The 14,826-nt window shown below is 37.5% G+C and overlaps 1 protein-coding gene across 2 annotated transcripts in view; it reads left to right on the top strand.

Annotated features, from left to right (window-relative positions):
* SPATA6 (spermatogenesis associated 6) overlaps positions 1 to 9,663 on the top strand; it is a 152,002-nt gene extending 142,339 nt beyond the window's left edge. For both annotated transcript variants that reach the window (XM_040470167.1, XM_040470166.1), the window contains exon 13: positions 7,549 to 9,663. In XM_040470167.1, coding sequence (XP_040326101.1) covers positions 7,549 to 7,729 — 181 coding nt within the window. In that variant the 3' untranslated portion in view covers positions 7,730 to 9,663. The remainder of the gene's footprint in view (positions 1 to 7,548) is intronic.
* The last annotated feature ends 5,163 nt before the right edge of the window (positions 9,664 to 14,826 follow it).

The following is a 14,826-nucleotide window of genomic DNA, read 5'->3' as shown; positions in this document are numbered from 1 at the left end:
ATGGGTTCCTGTTAAGTTTCTCAGGATCCACATAAGAGTGAAACCATATGGTATCTGTCTTTCTCTGTATGGCTTATTTCACTTAGCATCACACTCTCCAGTTCCATCCACGTTGCTACAAAAGGCCATATTTCATTTTTTCTCATTGCCACGTAGTATTCCATTGTGTATATAAACCACAATTTCTTTATCCATTCATCAGTTGATGGACATTTAGGCTCTTTCCATAATTTGGCTATTGTTGAGAGTGCTGCTATGAACATTGGGGTACAAGTGCCCCTGTGCATCAGTACTCCTGTATCCCTTGGATAAATTCCTAGCAGTGCTATTGCTGGGTCATAGGGTAGGTCTATTTTTAATTTTCTGAGGAACCTCCACACTGCTTTCCAGAGCGGCTGCACCAGGGAAATCTATGGTTTTTTTTTTCAACGTTTATTTATTTTTGGGACAGAGAGAGACAGAGCATGAACGGGGGAGGGGCAGAGAGAGAGGGAGACACAGAATCGGAAACAGGCTTCAGGCTCTGAGCCATCAGCCCAGAGCCTGACGCGGGGCTCGAACTCACGGACCGCGAGATCGTGACCTGGCTGAAGTCGGACGCTTAACCGACTGCGCCACCCAGGCGCCCCGAAATATATGTTTTTAAATAATACAGGCTTGATGGTAGTTTTCATCTCTACCCTATTGGTCACTTTCTGATTAATCTGATGCATCTACTAAGATGTAATAAATAGCCAAAAAGTTATCTTTAGTGTCAACAAGTGGAAGAAAAAAATCTAAATAATATACAGACTTAAAAATCTCTTAAATAACTAACAACAAGCTTTCATTTTCAAGTGAGAAAATGTTGCTTGATCTAATTTGAATTCATTGGATCTTGTATTATTAAGTCAAGTATCATAAAATCCTTTTTCATTAAATACTTGAAATTTAATTTTTCTTTTTCTTTAAAATTTCTTTTTGTCTAGAAGTTCTGTTATATTCAGAAATATTAGGGGTGCCGCATATTTATGTGATTTTTCAAAGGGTAAAATTTGTAGCTTAGGGGTCTAGAAAAGTTTCTGATGATTAGGACAGGGCAGTGTTGTATTCATCTAAAAAACTTTTTTTTAATGTTTATTTTTTTAATGTTTATTTTTGAGAGACAGAGAGACAGAGCACGGGTCGGGGAGGGCAGAGAGCTAAGGAGACACAGAATCTGAAGCAGGCTCCAGGCTCCCAGCTGTCAGCACACAGCCCGACGTGGGGCTCAAACCCACGAACTGCGAGATCATGACCTGAGCCGAAGTCAGACGCTTAACAGGCTGAGCCACCCAGGTGCCCCTGTATTCATTTTTTAAAACAAAAATATGACCTTGGTAATTGGACTTAATATTGATGCCACGGCATGCCCAGAGTTCAACTTGTTACCCCCTTAAAGAATACTACTAAACAGCTAGAATGGTTTTGTGACTAGCAATTCTTGGCAGACTAATTTAATTTTTTAAATAAGTCATAAGAAAGTAACACATTAAATATAACTTTCAGTAAGAATTGTGATTTTATGACATTCTCATAAACAAGTAGGTAATTATGGTCTTAACTAGATAAGGTTAGATAGGTGGACTGCTGACCGAATGATGACATGGAATAGATCACTAACAGCAATCCCAAGTTAGGTCTGAGAGCCATAATAAGTAGTATTTCATATTATGCTTGAATTGCAGATGTTTAAGCTTTAATGACAAAATTTAGGAGTAAAAAATATGTTCATTGTTTTATTTAACCAGGGCAAAACATGCAAATATCCTAAAGTATTACAGCTGTACTCTGTCTACATTAGATCAACTTTATGTCTAGTTCTTTTTACTCAAAGTATGGGGAGGAATTCAGAAAAGAATAATAAAAACAAGTGAGACATTCTCTATGGACATGATAATGATACTGAATTTAACCTGTGTTCATAAAACCAGAGGGATGACTTAAAATATCAGTTTAAAATACTATATTTTGTGTTTAAATAAAGACCACTTGTATCCTATACACATATTATTAAAAATAATAGTTGGGAAAAAATAATACTTGAGGCTAAGACTTTAGAGTAATCTTGATTCAATCTCCCACTCATAGTAGAAATCCCTTCTGTATCCCTCCATTATAGGCTCATTATTCCCTCCAGGACAAAATTCTGTTTTACTTCTAACAGTTAAATCTTACTTTATTCTTACCTCTCCAGATATGCCTGGCATTTCATGATATTCCAGGCTGTTTTATGCCTTGATTCTGTTATATAATATGATGCCTGGAGTAACCTCTGTCTTCTTTATCTAGTGAATGCCTACTTATTCTCTAGGACTAAGGTCAAGTCTTTCTCTCTTCTGAGGTCTTTCATGACCTCAGCAGACTGTTAGGCATTTTCTCCTTATGCTGCCACTACTTCTCATATATTTCATTTCAATTAGCAATATTTTTCTCATGATAACCATTTCATTATGTGTTTATCTTGCCTTCTTTTATTAAATGTGAGCTCCTTGAGGGCACAGACATGTTACTTATCTTTGGTTTTGACTGCCCATCAAGGTTTCTGATGTGTAGTAGGAGCTGAATTTAGAAAAATAGTTCAAATATTAAGATAGGGTTCTTAATTAAAGTGATCAGTTACATTGCTAAAACTATTATTTAAGTAAAGTCATTTTTTGATTGTGATATTTAATAACATCTCTAGATAAGGAATCAACAGAGGAATTAATAGTAGTGAAAGCTGTCAGACTTTATTTGTTGTCAGTGGCTCATTTCTACACATTCTTAGTCATGGAGAGAAATAAGTGACCTGTAAGTAATTAGTCTTCAATAAATTTCTTTGAGTATACTTCTTTATTTAATTTTTTTTAACATCTATTTAGTTTTGAGAGACAGAGGGAGACAGAGCATGAGCAGGGGAGGGGCAAAGAAAGAGGGAGACACAGAATCCGAAGCAGGCTCCAGGCTTTGAGCTGTCAGCACAGAGCCTGGCGTGGGGCTCGAACTCACAGGCCGTGAGATCATGACCTGAGAAGTCGGACGCTTAACCAACTGAGCCACCCAGGGGCCCCTAAAGTCACTTTCAGCACTGGTTCTCTGAGTATAAATGGCAAATTTTATAATTCTCATGACCTTCCATTTATTTCTTAGAATTAATATTTTGGGGGTAGCATGTCCATCTTACCTTTGACCTTCTTTTCAGTGAATATCACCTTATGGATACTTTTTATGAAGACTATGTGTAGAATAGTATATGCTTGGTCTTCATTTGATACTGACGTAGAAAACATCAGGGTTTCAAGTGAGTTTACCCTTCTCTAAGCAAAAAATTAGTAATGTCCTTTGTCTCCTAGTTCATGTTAAACTACCTAAGACCTTTCTGTTCTTGGCATATAAACTAGGCTCTGTCAACACTTAGGATTTGAAACTGCCCAGTTCTTGGGTTATCCTGGTCTGTTGTTTTTTGTCTTTTTTTTCTTAATAGTATTGTCATAATTAAATACAGGGCTTCTACTTAAGTAGCAAGAGTAAGTTAATAAAAACAAAATGCACTCCACTAATAAAATATCATCACTACTTTGAAAGTAACCATTTTACTATAGCATTAATGCAGTACTTTTTGGAGTTTAGTAGGAACTCACTAAATGCTTCGAATGAATGAATGCTGAAGATACTCATGGTAAAATAGAGAAGTATAGTTTTTAAAAGCCTGCTACTATAATAAAACTTTTTAGTGTCACTTACACATTTTAAACTTATTAATGTACCCAGTAATGGAAAATCAGAATTGACTCAGTATGTTGATAGTTCATTAGAGAGCTAATGCTTTCATGTCTGGAAGTAAATATCATCTTTAGGATTCTGATACTCTTTGCACCTGAGGACCGTATTAGGCCCTATTATGTGTTCATATGTATGTTTTGCAGTTCAGACTCCCAAACTGAACTAATTCCCACATTCTCTCCATACAATCACAATATTGTTTACTAAATTGAAAATTTTGCAGTTTTAAATAGAAACAAACTCCCTGCCAAATTTTACAAGATCAAAAAGCATTAGAATGTGTATTTTGGCTGCTTTAGCTCTTCTTTACAAACCCTTATCGGGTTCACATTTGCCTCTAAAAAGCTTTCTGAATTTTATTTATTCATTGCAAGCCACTGAGGTGATACTTTAAGGCAACTTTGAGACACGAAAATAAAAGTATTGTCTAATGGAACCACCGCCGTTGCAGATCTATGCCAGATAACATTAAATATAGTAATATATGATCGGGGTAGGAATTTGGTCTACAATCTCAGAAATAGTCTACACAATGATTTTTAAAGTTAGCAGGTCCTACCACTGCTTACCCCTCTGAGAGCCAGGTAGCGGTGTGTGTCGGAAATTCAAATTTCTGTTGAGTGGGTTTTCTGTAGTGAGCTAGCCTGGCCGCTAAACACAATGTAGCGCTTGGAAAAAAACATTATTATCTGGCCTTCAGCATGTGGTAAAGTTGATGTTTGTGGACAAGGAGATAAGGGACAGACCTGCATTTTGTGAAATTTTAATTAGCTCATGACTTGTTGCAAAACAAAACAACAAATAAACAACAACAAAGAAAAACCGAGCAAACAGAACAAAACCTGGTGGGACCCCTAACATAGTCTGAGGGAACACAGGCAAATGTGGGGGCCTAGGCTGGGAGGTACAGTTGCAGAGGCACAAGAGATGCAGAAATGTTTCCAGTAACATATTTGTGTGTGTGATTTCTTTATCACTTGACTCAAACTGTCAAAAAAAAAAAAAAAGTAAGTTGTAAGTGACAACAGGAATTAGGCTTGGTGAAAAATGTATGAAATCAGAAATTGTATTCAGTGGGTAGACTATTTCTTGAGCAGAGCTAATGAAAGAAATGTGGTCTCTGTATCAAAGCAATAGCACTAAGACTTGGCTAAAGCCTTCTGAAAAATTTTAAATATTATACTGACATTATTAAAAATTGTCTTAATTACCCCTCATTAACTGAATGGACAAGATAGAAGTAATCATAATCATGTTTTAAAATGCCTTTGTTATCCCAGAGACTATATCACTTTCAAAATTTTCCAGCATGAAATTTTTTACACCAAGTATAAAGAAAGTTTCACAAGACCTAGTAAATGTTACTAGGAGATATGAGGTGGAATTTCATTTTAGCAAAGCCATCAGGAAGTAGAGAAACCTATTGTCATGGTTCACAGAAGTGAATTTTTAAGAACTTGTATAGTAACTGTAACCGAGAAATATATTTAAGGTTTGTGCATCATGAATAATAATAGTAATAATAATAAATGAATACCCATTTACTCACCATCCAGCTTTACAGAACACAATCCATACCTACAAGGCCCCCTTATGCTCCCAACCAATTGCTTCTCTTTCCATGGAGATAACTGTTAGTGTAGCTTTTCTGTGAATCCTTCTTTTTTTTCCTTTGTAGTTATACCGCACATGAATCTATCCTTAGGCAATAAGTTGTTTCATTTTTCTTGTTTTAAACTTTATATAAATGTAAGTACAACTGTAATTGTTCGAAATTTGCTTTTTTCCCCCCACTCAGTTGGTTTTTCAGTTTCACCCCAACTGATGCATGTAGCTGTAGATCATTAATTTTCCCTATTTTCTCTGCTGCACACTGTACCATTGTATGCAAATACCATGGTATGCACATGTGTTCTAATGTAGATGGGTATTTAAGGTTGCTTCCAGTTCTTAGCTTTGGGACAAAGAGTGTTGTTATGAACAAGTTTGCACATGTCTCATGGTACACATGTGCAAGAATTTCACTGGGGTAGCCGGGAGTGGTATTACCGGCTTGAAGTTGCATATTCAACCTTATCGGGTCATGCCAAACTCTTCCAAAGTAAGTGTGTGAATGTTCTCATGACTTTACATCCTCACTGACACCATGTCAAGTTCCAAAAATGATAACCCGGTTACTCCATGCCTTTTTTCGTGGTCACTTCGTGTTCAGGTGTTAGAACCTGGTGCTATTCAGGTAGAATAGCCAATTCCTCTTGCAGATATATAGCCCTAAGAGTTCCTGTTTCACAGTTGACAATAGAAGTAACATCATTGGACTGTTAAGTCAAGGAAGAAATTGTTTGAAGTGAGATTCCAAATCTATGAAGAAAATATATCTGTGGCATTTAATAACCAGAACATAGAGGTTTTAAATTTTTTTTTTTATTTTTTAAAATGTTTTATTTATTTTTGAGAGAGAAAGAGAGTGAGCATGAGTGGGGGAGGGGCAGAGAGAGAGGGAGACACGAAATCTGAAGCAGGCTCCAGGCTCTGAGCTATCAGCACAGAGCCTGACGCGGGGCTCGAACTCATGAAACATGAAATCATGACCTGAGCCGAAGTCAGACGCTTAAGTGACTGAGCCCCAGTTCAGGCACCCCAGAACATACAGTTTTATATGACACAAATGTCACAATTTCTAACATGCCTGAGAGTCTTATCTATAACAATTTATTAATTTATTGAAGTAGGTAAATTGTTTATTAAAAAATAAACTCAGTCCTTGAAAAAGTCAGCATTTTATTCCTAGCAAATAATATGTTAAGCCCAGAATTTAATGTTTATGATAGTAAAATTGTAACTTTGGTATGTTTTAAAAAGCACTATCAAACCTTCGAAAACAGTGGCTTTTTTTCTTCTCTATTCTTATTAAAACTAGCCTAGTCCTGGTCTATTTCATAGCTTCCTATCTATTCTTTTTTCTTCAAGACCCTCAAGATTGGATCCTTATCACTTCAAATACAGACTCTTCCACCTTGTTTTCCATTTTCCAAAAATGGTTCATATTTAGGGTAATTTTCTACTCCTCCTTGAAGACAGTAGCAGTATGCCATAGTGGAAGGGGCCGTAGGGCCACAGACATGATATTCCTTTCTGTTCTGCCAGTTACTAGCTGAGTGGTCATAGGCAAGTAACTTGACTTCACTGAATCTTAGTTTCCACAGTTACCAACTTCAGCATTTCCTAAGATTGTTAGATAAATATCTATAAAGTACCTAGTAGTTTAGTGCCTCATACTTAATAACTTCCATGTGCAAAGTAAGTGCTGCACTGTGCACTTTGCACATGTTATCTTTGATTTTTAAACAAATACTGCAAAAATAAAGGAAGCCTAGACTCTGGATGATTAAATAAATTGCCCAAGGTCCCCCAGCTTATAAAGGATTGAGCTGTTCCTCAGTTTTAGGTGTGCCTGACTTTAGAGGCCAGGTGCTCTCATGACTGGCCACACCACAGCATCTGCACTCTACTTTTACCACACCACACCTATCTCTCTCCTCTGAATTCTTTGCAACTCTGTCTCTTATGCACAATTTTCATTTTATTGTATTGTAATAGTTTCATACAAATAGGTCACTCTTTGAAGCCACAGACCTTATTGTCTTTTATTTCTCATAGCCCAGAGTATCACACACCTGTAAAGTACTCAGTAAATATTTGATTTATATAATACTACCTCTCATTGCGTTTCACCAGTTTTAATACTTTATATCCTTTTTATAGCTCATTTCAGCGGCCACATGACACTCTCCATTTGGATGATGGTGAATACTGGTCCAACAGGGCAGCGTCTTATAAAGGAAAATCCCACCGACCCCTCTTTGAGAACAGCATGGACAAGATATACAGGAACTTATACAAAAAGGCCTGTAGTTCTGTTTCTCACACCCAGGAAAGCTTCTGAGACCATCCATGATAAACTATATGGGTGTCTGTGTCAACTTCTCAATGAAAACGTTTGATGTGATCAATATCTGTATTCTTTTTTTTTTTTTAAGGTGGTTCTGAGTACAGTAGTTAGATGTGAGTAAGTTCATTACTTCAGTTGGTAAATGATTGTAGGCAATCCTTTTCTTCATCATAGAAGAGAGTGCTGTGTCCCAAAAGTCAAAGCTCCACACTGCATCACAACTTCCAGTCTGGTTATGAGAAAAGGCTGTTTTGCCCCGTAACCTCCTGTCTCCACCCACACATCCAAGAATAGATTCTCTCTGGAAATGCTCTCCTGCCTTAATCACCTTATGATTTTATTTTCATCTGTTTGATTAGTTATCTTGTCTAAGATTAATATTAACTCCCTTTTCTTGATAATGACCAAAATGATATACTGTATAGAAGTGAAATGAATTTCCTGAGTTTAAACATCATTTTAACTAGTATTTTTTATTTACTTCTCCCTGCAGAAAATTTATACTTCTTAGCTAATAAGAAATAACTTTATTTTTAAAGTTTATACAATCATTCACTTCCTCTTCTCTAAAACAAGTACCTAAGTTACCTACAATATATAACAGTTAGCTAGAAATAGCAGTGGCCATGTGTGACCCAAAGTGTGAATAACTGATTTTTAAAGATAGAATTCTTTGCATGATTTTCACTTAAGGCCATATCTTGTGGTGCAACCAGAATCAGAAGATAGCTTTTGTTAGTAAGCAAGTAGAGACTCAGAAAAAATAAAGGGATTTTGTTGTAATTTTAAACTCTTTAGAGTTGTCATAGGTACCAAATGGCCCAAGAAAGTAGTATCCTTAGTTAGAGCACACTTGGGACCATAAATAGGATTAAAACATTATACAGAGTACTTTGTACTGGCAAGTCTGGTAGTTGATAAAATTATCCCCCATAGACACACCTATGAGACCAGTGAATCTTTGAAGATATGAAGAAATTGGTCACCTCATATTTGCCAGAGTCAGTGGAGGGAAAGCAGAGGATAGGAAATAAGTGAACTTGGCTTACAGGCTTGGAGAGTGGACTACGAGGTACTGTTTTCTCATTGGCTGCACCTTTGGTTCATTCTATAGTTACGATTAAAAAAAATTAACATGTGAAATTGGGTGACTTGCTTTTGTATTAGGAGAAAATATATAATACTTGCTATCTAATAATGGGATATTTAAACTTCATGTTAAGAGTGTTCTGGTATAGCAACCTGTGATGTAGGAAAGTGTATCAGAGAAAGGGGCCAGGCAGTCTAGGCTTTAGCTCCATCCTGCCGTTCTGTAGCTGAGTCTCTTCAATTCTCTGTCCCTAGTTTCGTCAGCCTATCAAATGAGAATGGAGTGGATCAGCTTTTCCTGAACTGTGTTCTGTGCACTTGTTCTAAGAGATGGATATAGGAATGTAGATACAGGTATTTCCTTGGTCATATAAGTTGAAGAAAATCTTTGCACTGTATTCACACTCTCCGACTGAGAGAACCATAGGTAGGATGGCAGAAATGAAAGACAGTGCTATTGATGCTGAAACATCAATCCACAGCAGTTCTAAACTGGAGCTGTCCGAGCAAACTAGTTTGTATGGTCGATATAGTCAACACTAGCATGTTAGAAGCTCTGAGAAATCCTGGCATAAGCCTGTTTATGCGGGCCCAGAATTTCCTAAATTAAATTGAGTGTGTAGCAGTGTCTGTCATTATGGCCATCTTTCTCCTCCAATTCTGCGTCCTTAGCTCCCCACACTCCCTTTCAAAAGTGCCATCCTCAGCCTACATGTGGACGCCAGTTGGGGAAATGGCACACTACACAATCACTGAGTTAACCCTCTGGCTGTAAGTTGTATGATGATGTTTTGTACAATGAGCTTTTGAAGGTCAACACTGAATAATGCATTAAAAATACAAAATATATATATATATATATATATATATATATATATATATCATCAGTGGAACTTAGTATGTTTTGGTTTTGGTTTTGTTTTGTGTGTGGAAACAAATGAAAAATTCTTCTATTTAAAAGGCCCTGCTTGGGGGTGCCTTGGTGGCTCAGTCGGTTAAGAGTCCAACTTGGCTCAGGTCATGATCTCACAGTTCATGGGTTTTAGCCCCACGTCAGGCTCTATGTTGACAGGTTGGAGCCTGGAGCCTGCTTCAGATTCTGTGTCTCCTCCTCTCTCTGCCCCTCCCCTGCTCTCTCGCTCTCTCTCTCTCTCCCTCAAAAATAAATAAACATTAACAATTTTTAATGTTTAAAAAAAATTTTTAAGGGTCCTGCTTGATGTGAAAAGAACAAATATGAACTTCAAAGGAAATTTCACTGTCATAGAAAATCTCCTGAGTGAATAAGTACATAAAAATTTACCTTATTGTACCTATATCTGCCATTGGCTGTGACAAAGGCCACAAAAAATGGGTCCCAAGAGGGAACTTCAGAATATGATATTCTGAAAGACATTTTCTTATGGATTACATTTGACCTCTCTCTGAAGGATCAGATGCAAGTTTCCAGATATGTAGTATTTTGACTAAGTGTCTATTTCCATTTCCTGGGGGAAGGAATGATCTTTGTTGCTATCTCTATTACTATGAATTCTCATGTAGTATTATTTTTGAGGAGTAAAACCTTTAAATACTAATAATTATCTTTTTCACTAAGAAACAGAAAGATGCAGTTGTTTATTTTTTTTAGCCTTTTAAAAACATTTCTTACAATCTAGTAATAGTTATAGGACTTAATGTGAAGGATAAATGGATCTTCTTTTTAATGTATTTTTGTTCTTTAAATAAAAAAAAAAAAAACTGGGAGTTTCAGGAAGGAAGATGTCAATTCAACTAAGAAAAAAAGACGTGTGATTGGACTGAGAGCGAGGTCTCCCTGGCACCACTACCAGTTACATAACCTTGTTTAAGTCATTTGTCCTTCTTGGAGCTCAGTTTTCTTATCTATAAGGTGAGGAAGGGGTTAATTGAGAAAGATCTTTTAAATGTTCCAACATTTGTATGATTGTATAATTGATTAAAATGGAGGATAAGAAAGTTCTAGGCAGCAGAGTTGTGTTGTGACTTCAAAGATTAAGCCCCTGATTAAAAATCTGGAGCAGGGGCGCCTGGGTGGCTCAGTCAACACCCAGGCGAAGCGGCCGACTTCGACTCAGGTCACGATCTCGCAGTCCGTGAGTTCGAGCCCCATATCGGGCTCTCTGCTGACAGCTCAGAGCCTGGAGCCTGTTTCAGATTCTGTGTCTCCCTCTCTCTGCCCCTCCCCCGTTCATGCTCTGTCTCTCTCTGTCTCAAAAATAAACGTTAAAAAAAAATTTTTTTTAAATAAAATAAATAAAAATCTGGAGCAGATAGAACATTCTCATTATTGTGTTCGTTTTCCAATAATAGCTTTATATTTTTTAATTTTTGTAATCCGTATTTATTTTTGAGAGAGAGAGAGAGAGAGAGAGAGCACGAGTGAGGGTGGGACAGAGAGAGACACACAGAATCCAAAGCGCGCTGCAGGCTCTGAGCTGTCAGACCGTTAACCAACTGAGCCACCCAGGCACGTCCCACCAATAATAGTTTTATTGAGAAATAACTCATGTAGTATTAAATTTACCCTTTAAAAGTATACAGTTGCATGGTTTTAGTATATTCACAGAGTTGTGCAGCTATAAGCACCAGCTAATTGTAAACTATTTCATGACTCCAGGAGAAATCCTGAACCCATTAGCAGTCACTCCTCATTCCCTTCTGTCCTCAACTCCTAGCAAGCACTAATCTGCTTTCAGTCTCTATGCTTATTCCGGCATTTCATATAAATGGAATCATACAGTATGTGACATTTTGTTCCTGGCTCCTTTGACTTAGCATAATTTTTTCATGGTTCATCTATGTTGTAATGTGTATCAGTATTTCATTCCTCTTCATTAAATAGTAATCATTGCATGGATATACAGTATTTTGTTTATCCATTCATTTGATGGGCATTTTCATCATTTCCACTTTGGGGATATTATGAAAAGCATTGGTATAAATATTTGTGTACAAGTTTTTGTGGGGACTTATCTTTCCATTTCTCTCAAGTATAAACCTAGATAAGGAATCGCTGAGTCATATGGAAACTCTATGTTTGACGTTTTGAAGAACTGCCAAACTGTTTTCCAAAGTGACTCTGCCATTTTGCAATTTGTGTGTGTGTGTGTGTGTGTTTTTAATTTTACCTTAGGATCTTAGGCTAGTTACACATTCAAACATTCATCCACCCATCTGTCACATATTTATTGAGCACGTGTTACATGTAAAGCGTATAAATTTTTTAAAGCCTGTAAGTTTTTTAAATGTGTCTTCCCGGGGCGCCTGGGTGGCGCAGTCGGTTAAGCGTCCGGCTTCAGCCAGGTCACGATCTCGCGGTTCGTGAGCTCGAGCCCCGCGTCAGGCTCTGGGCTGATGGCTCAGAGCCTGGAGCCTGTTTCCGATTCTATGTCTCCCTCTCTCTGCCCCTCCCCTGTTCATGCTCTGTCTCTCTCTGTCCCAAAAATAAATAAATGTTGAAAAAAAATTTTTTAATGTGTCTTCCCACAAGTGTGAAGAGTCTATTGAAAAAGACAGGTAACAGTGTATTTCCACATTTACAGTATTGTAACTTCTGTGGTGTAGGAATACAAGAATGGGAATAGGACATTCTAGCTTGGTGCAGAACTTGCAAAAGCATGAAAATGGGGGAGAGCATGATTGTTCAGGAACTTCAAGTGCTTTCACTGGAGATTGTGTGCAGGGATGCAAAAGTTTGGGGAGGGTATGTTGAATGCCATACGAGAACTGCAAAGAGAATGGTTGCCTGGAGCAGCGTTGGAAGAGGTGACCTTTGAGCTGGACACTGAATGATGGGAAGGAATGACTTGAGAATAGGAAACCAAGATGGAAAAAGTAAATACTCATCAGGTTTTATGAGGGTGGAGGTGGGATAGAGGGAAATATCCAGTAATCAGTTAAAAATAAAGATCTAGAACTTGAGAGAACTCAAGAATAGAAAGTGGACTTTTGAAGTCAGATAAAAATAATGAAGTGAGAGAAAAACAAATCGAAGCCCTATGTTGTCCTTGTCCTAATTTGCACGTGACCGTAATAAGCACCCTGACGGGAGTGGGCTCGGAGCAATTGCACTTTTTGCTTATTGTTGAGGCCCTGGTGGTTAGCGTGTTAAAGGGCCACCCTTTTAGAAATTAAGAAAAATATCCTTCTCCCATTCCCAGATTTTCTAACTAGCTAGAAATTCAGGAACAAAATGAAGAGGTAAAAAAATAAAAAATAAAAAATAAACAACAACAACAACAAAAAAATGAAGTGGTAAGAGGAAACCCAACTTTTGTTATGAGTTACTATGAGTATATGATTTATCTCTGAATACACTTCATTTAATTATATGAAGTTTCTTAGACAACCAGAACTGGTGAGTATTCATCCATTTAACAAATATTTTTTTATTAATTTTTTCATGTTTATTTTTGAGAGGGAGAGACAGAGTGTGAGCGGGGAAGGGACAGAGAGAGAGGGAGACATAGAATCTGAAGCAGGCTCCAGGCTCTGAGCTGTCAGCACAGAGCAAGATGTGGGGCTCGAACCTATAAGCCGTTAGATCAAGACCTGAGCCAAAGTTGGATGTTTAAAGAACTGAGCCACTCAGGCACCCCCATTTAACAAATATTATTGAAGGTCAACTCTGTTCCATGCAATCCGTACAGCACCAACTGCTTGTTCAGAGATAAACAAAAACAGTTCCTGACCTGAGTTTGGGGGGTGGGGCGGTACTGACATTTACTTATTACACTGAGAGAAGTACGCACTGTAATAGATGACAGAAGTGCTCCAAAGATGAAAAGGAAGTCCCAATTCTTAAAGGTGTCATATGCTTCAGGCAGGGATGACAACTGAAATTAGCTGGTAACTATCTAGATGGCCTGGAGAACATAAGCCTTAGAAAATGACTAGGATTTTTAAAGTAGCAGGGAAATAACCCAACACAGAAAAGATAGGAGTTTATATCCTGCCACACCTACCTTGTTCCCTAATAATATTAGTTAAGCCCTTATTCTCTTTACCAAAAATAACGCTACTTTTGAGGGGAAAACGTGTGTGTGTAAGATATTCAAGTGCATTTTGCTATATTTCTATAGACCACCTCCACAAAAGTACTGAACATGAGTTTGTGAGATAAATCAGGATTCCTGAACTCAAGGAGCTTATCTGAACTGTTGATGGAGGGTCAAACAAACAATGATAGTACAATATCTTTGGATGTCCTTATATTTACTCTATTTTGTTTGATGTAAGCTTTTCTAGCTCAGGAGTATTTCTTCATCTTTGTGTTTCCAGCAGAACAATCTGAACATATTTTTGTTATGATTATGATTATGATTATTTAAGTTTTTATTTTGAGAGAGAGCACAAGCAGGGGAGAGGCAGAGAGAGAGGGAGAGAGAGGATCCCAAGTAGGCTCCGAGCTATCAGTGTGGAGCCCTGTGCTGGGCTTAAACTCAACAAACGTGAGATTATGACCTGAGTCAAAATCAAAGAGTTGGACGCCTGAACAACTGAGCCACCCAGGCACCCCTGGCATATCTTTATTATAGCACTTAACAAACTAAATCGTCAGTGCCTTTCTTGTGTGTCTTTTTCTGCTGGTCTTGGGCCTTGTTTACTTCTGTTTCTGTGGCATAGAGTAGATATACAACATTCGTTGAGTGACAGCATGAAAGAAAAAATACATGAAAGGCTACTAAAAACAATACAAAGCCTAACTATCTGGACAGAAGAAATAAGAAGACCTCATAAGACTGTCACTTTCAGCTAGTTTATACCTGTAGCCAAAAAAGGTAACAAAAGAAAAGAGAAGAGAAAAATTTTAGTTGTACAATAGTCCTCACGAAGAAAGAAATGGGTCATCAGTTGAGACAGTTAGAGTTTTGTGTAGTGCAATCTAGTTTTCATAAAGTACTTTTAAATTAAGAAAAAAGAGATCCTATGATGGCCTGTCTCTTTATCTGTTACTTGGCTCGCCAACTGAGATGTACAGC

This window comes from Herpailurus yagouaroundi, unplaced genomic scaffold (assembly GCF_014898765.1).
Source record: "Herpailurus yagouaroundi ecotype Mexico unplaced genomic scaffold, PumYag 77, whole genome shotgun sequence".
Classification (NCBI taxonomy): domain Eukaryota; kingdom Metazoa; phylum Chordata; class Mammalia; order Carnivora; family Felidae; genus Herpailurus; species Herpailurus yagouaroundi.
Note: the sequence above shows the minus strand (reverse complement) of the source record. Positions and strands in the feature narration are given on the sequence as shown.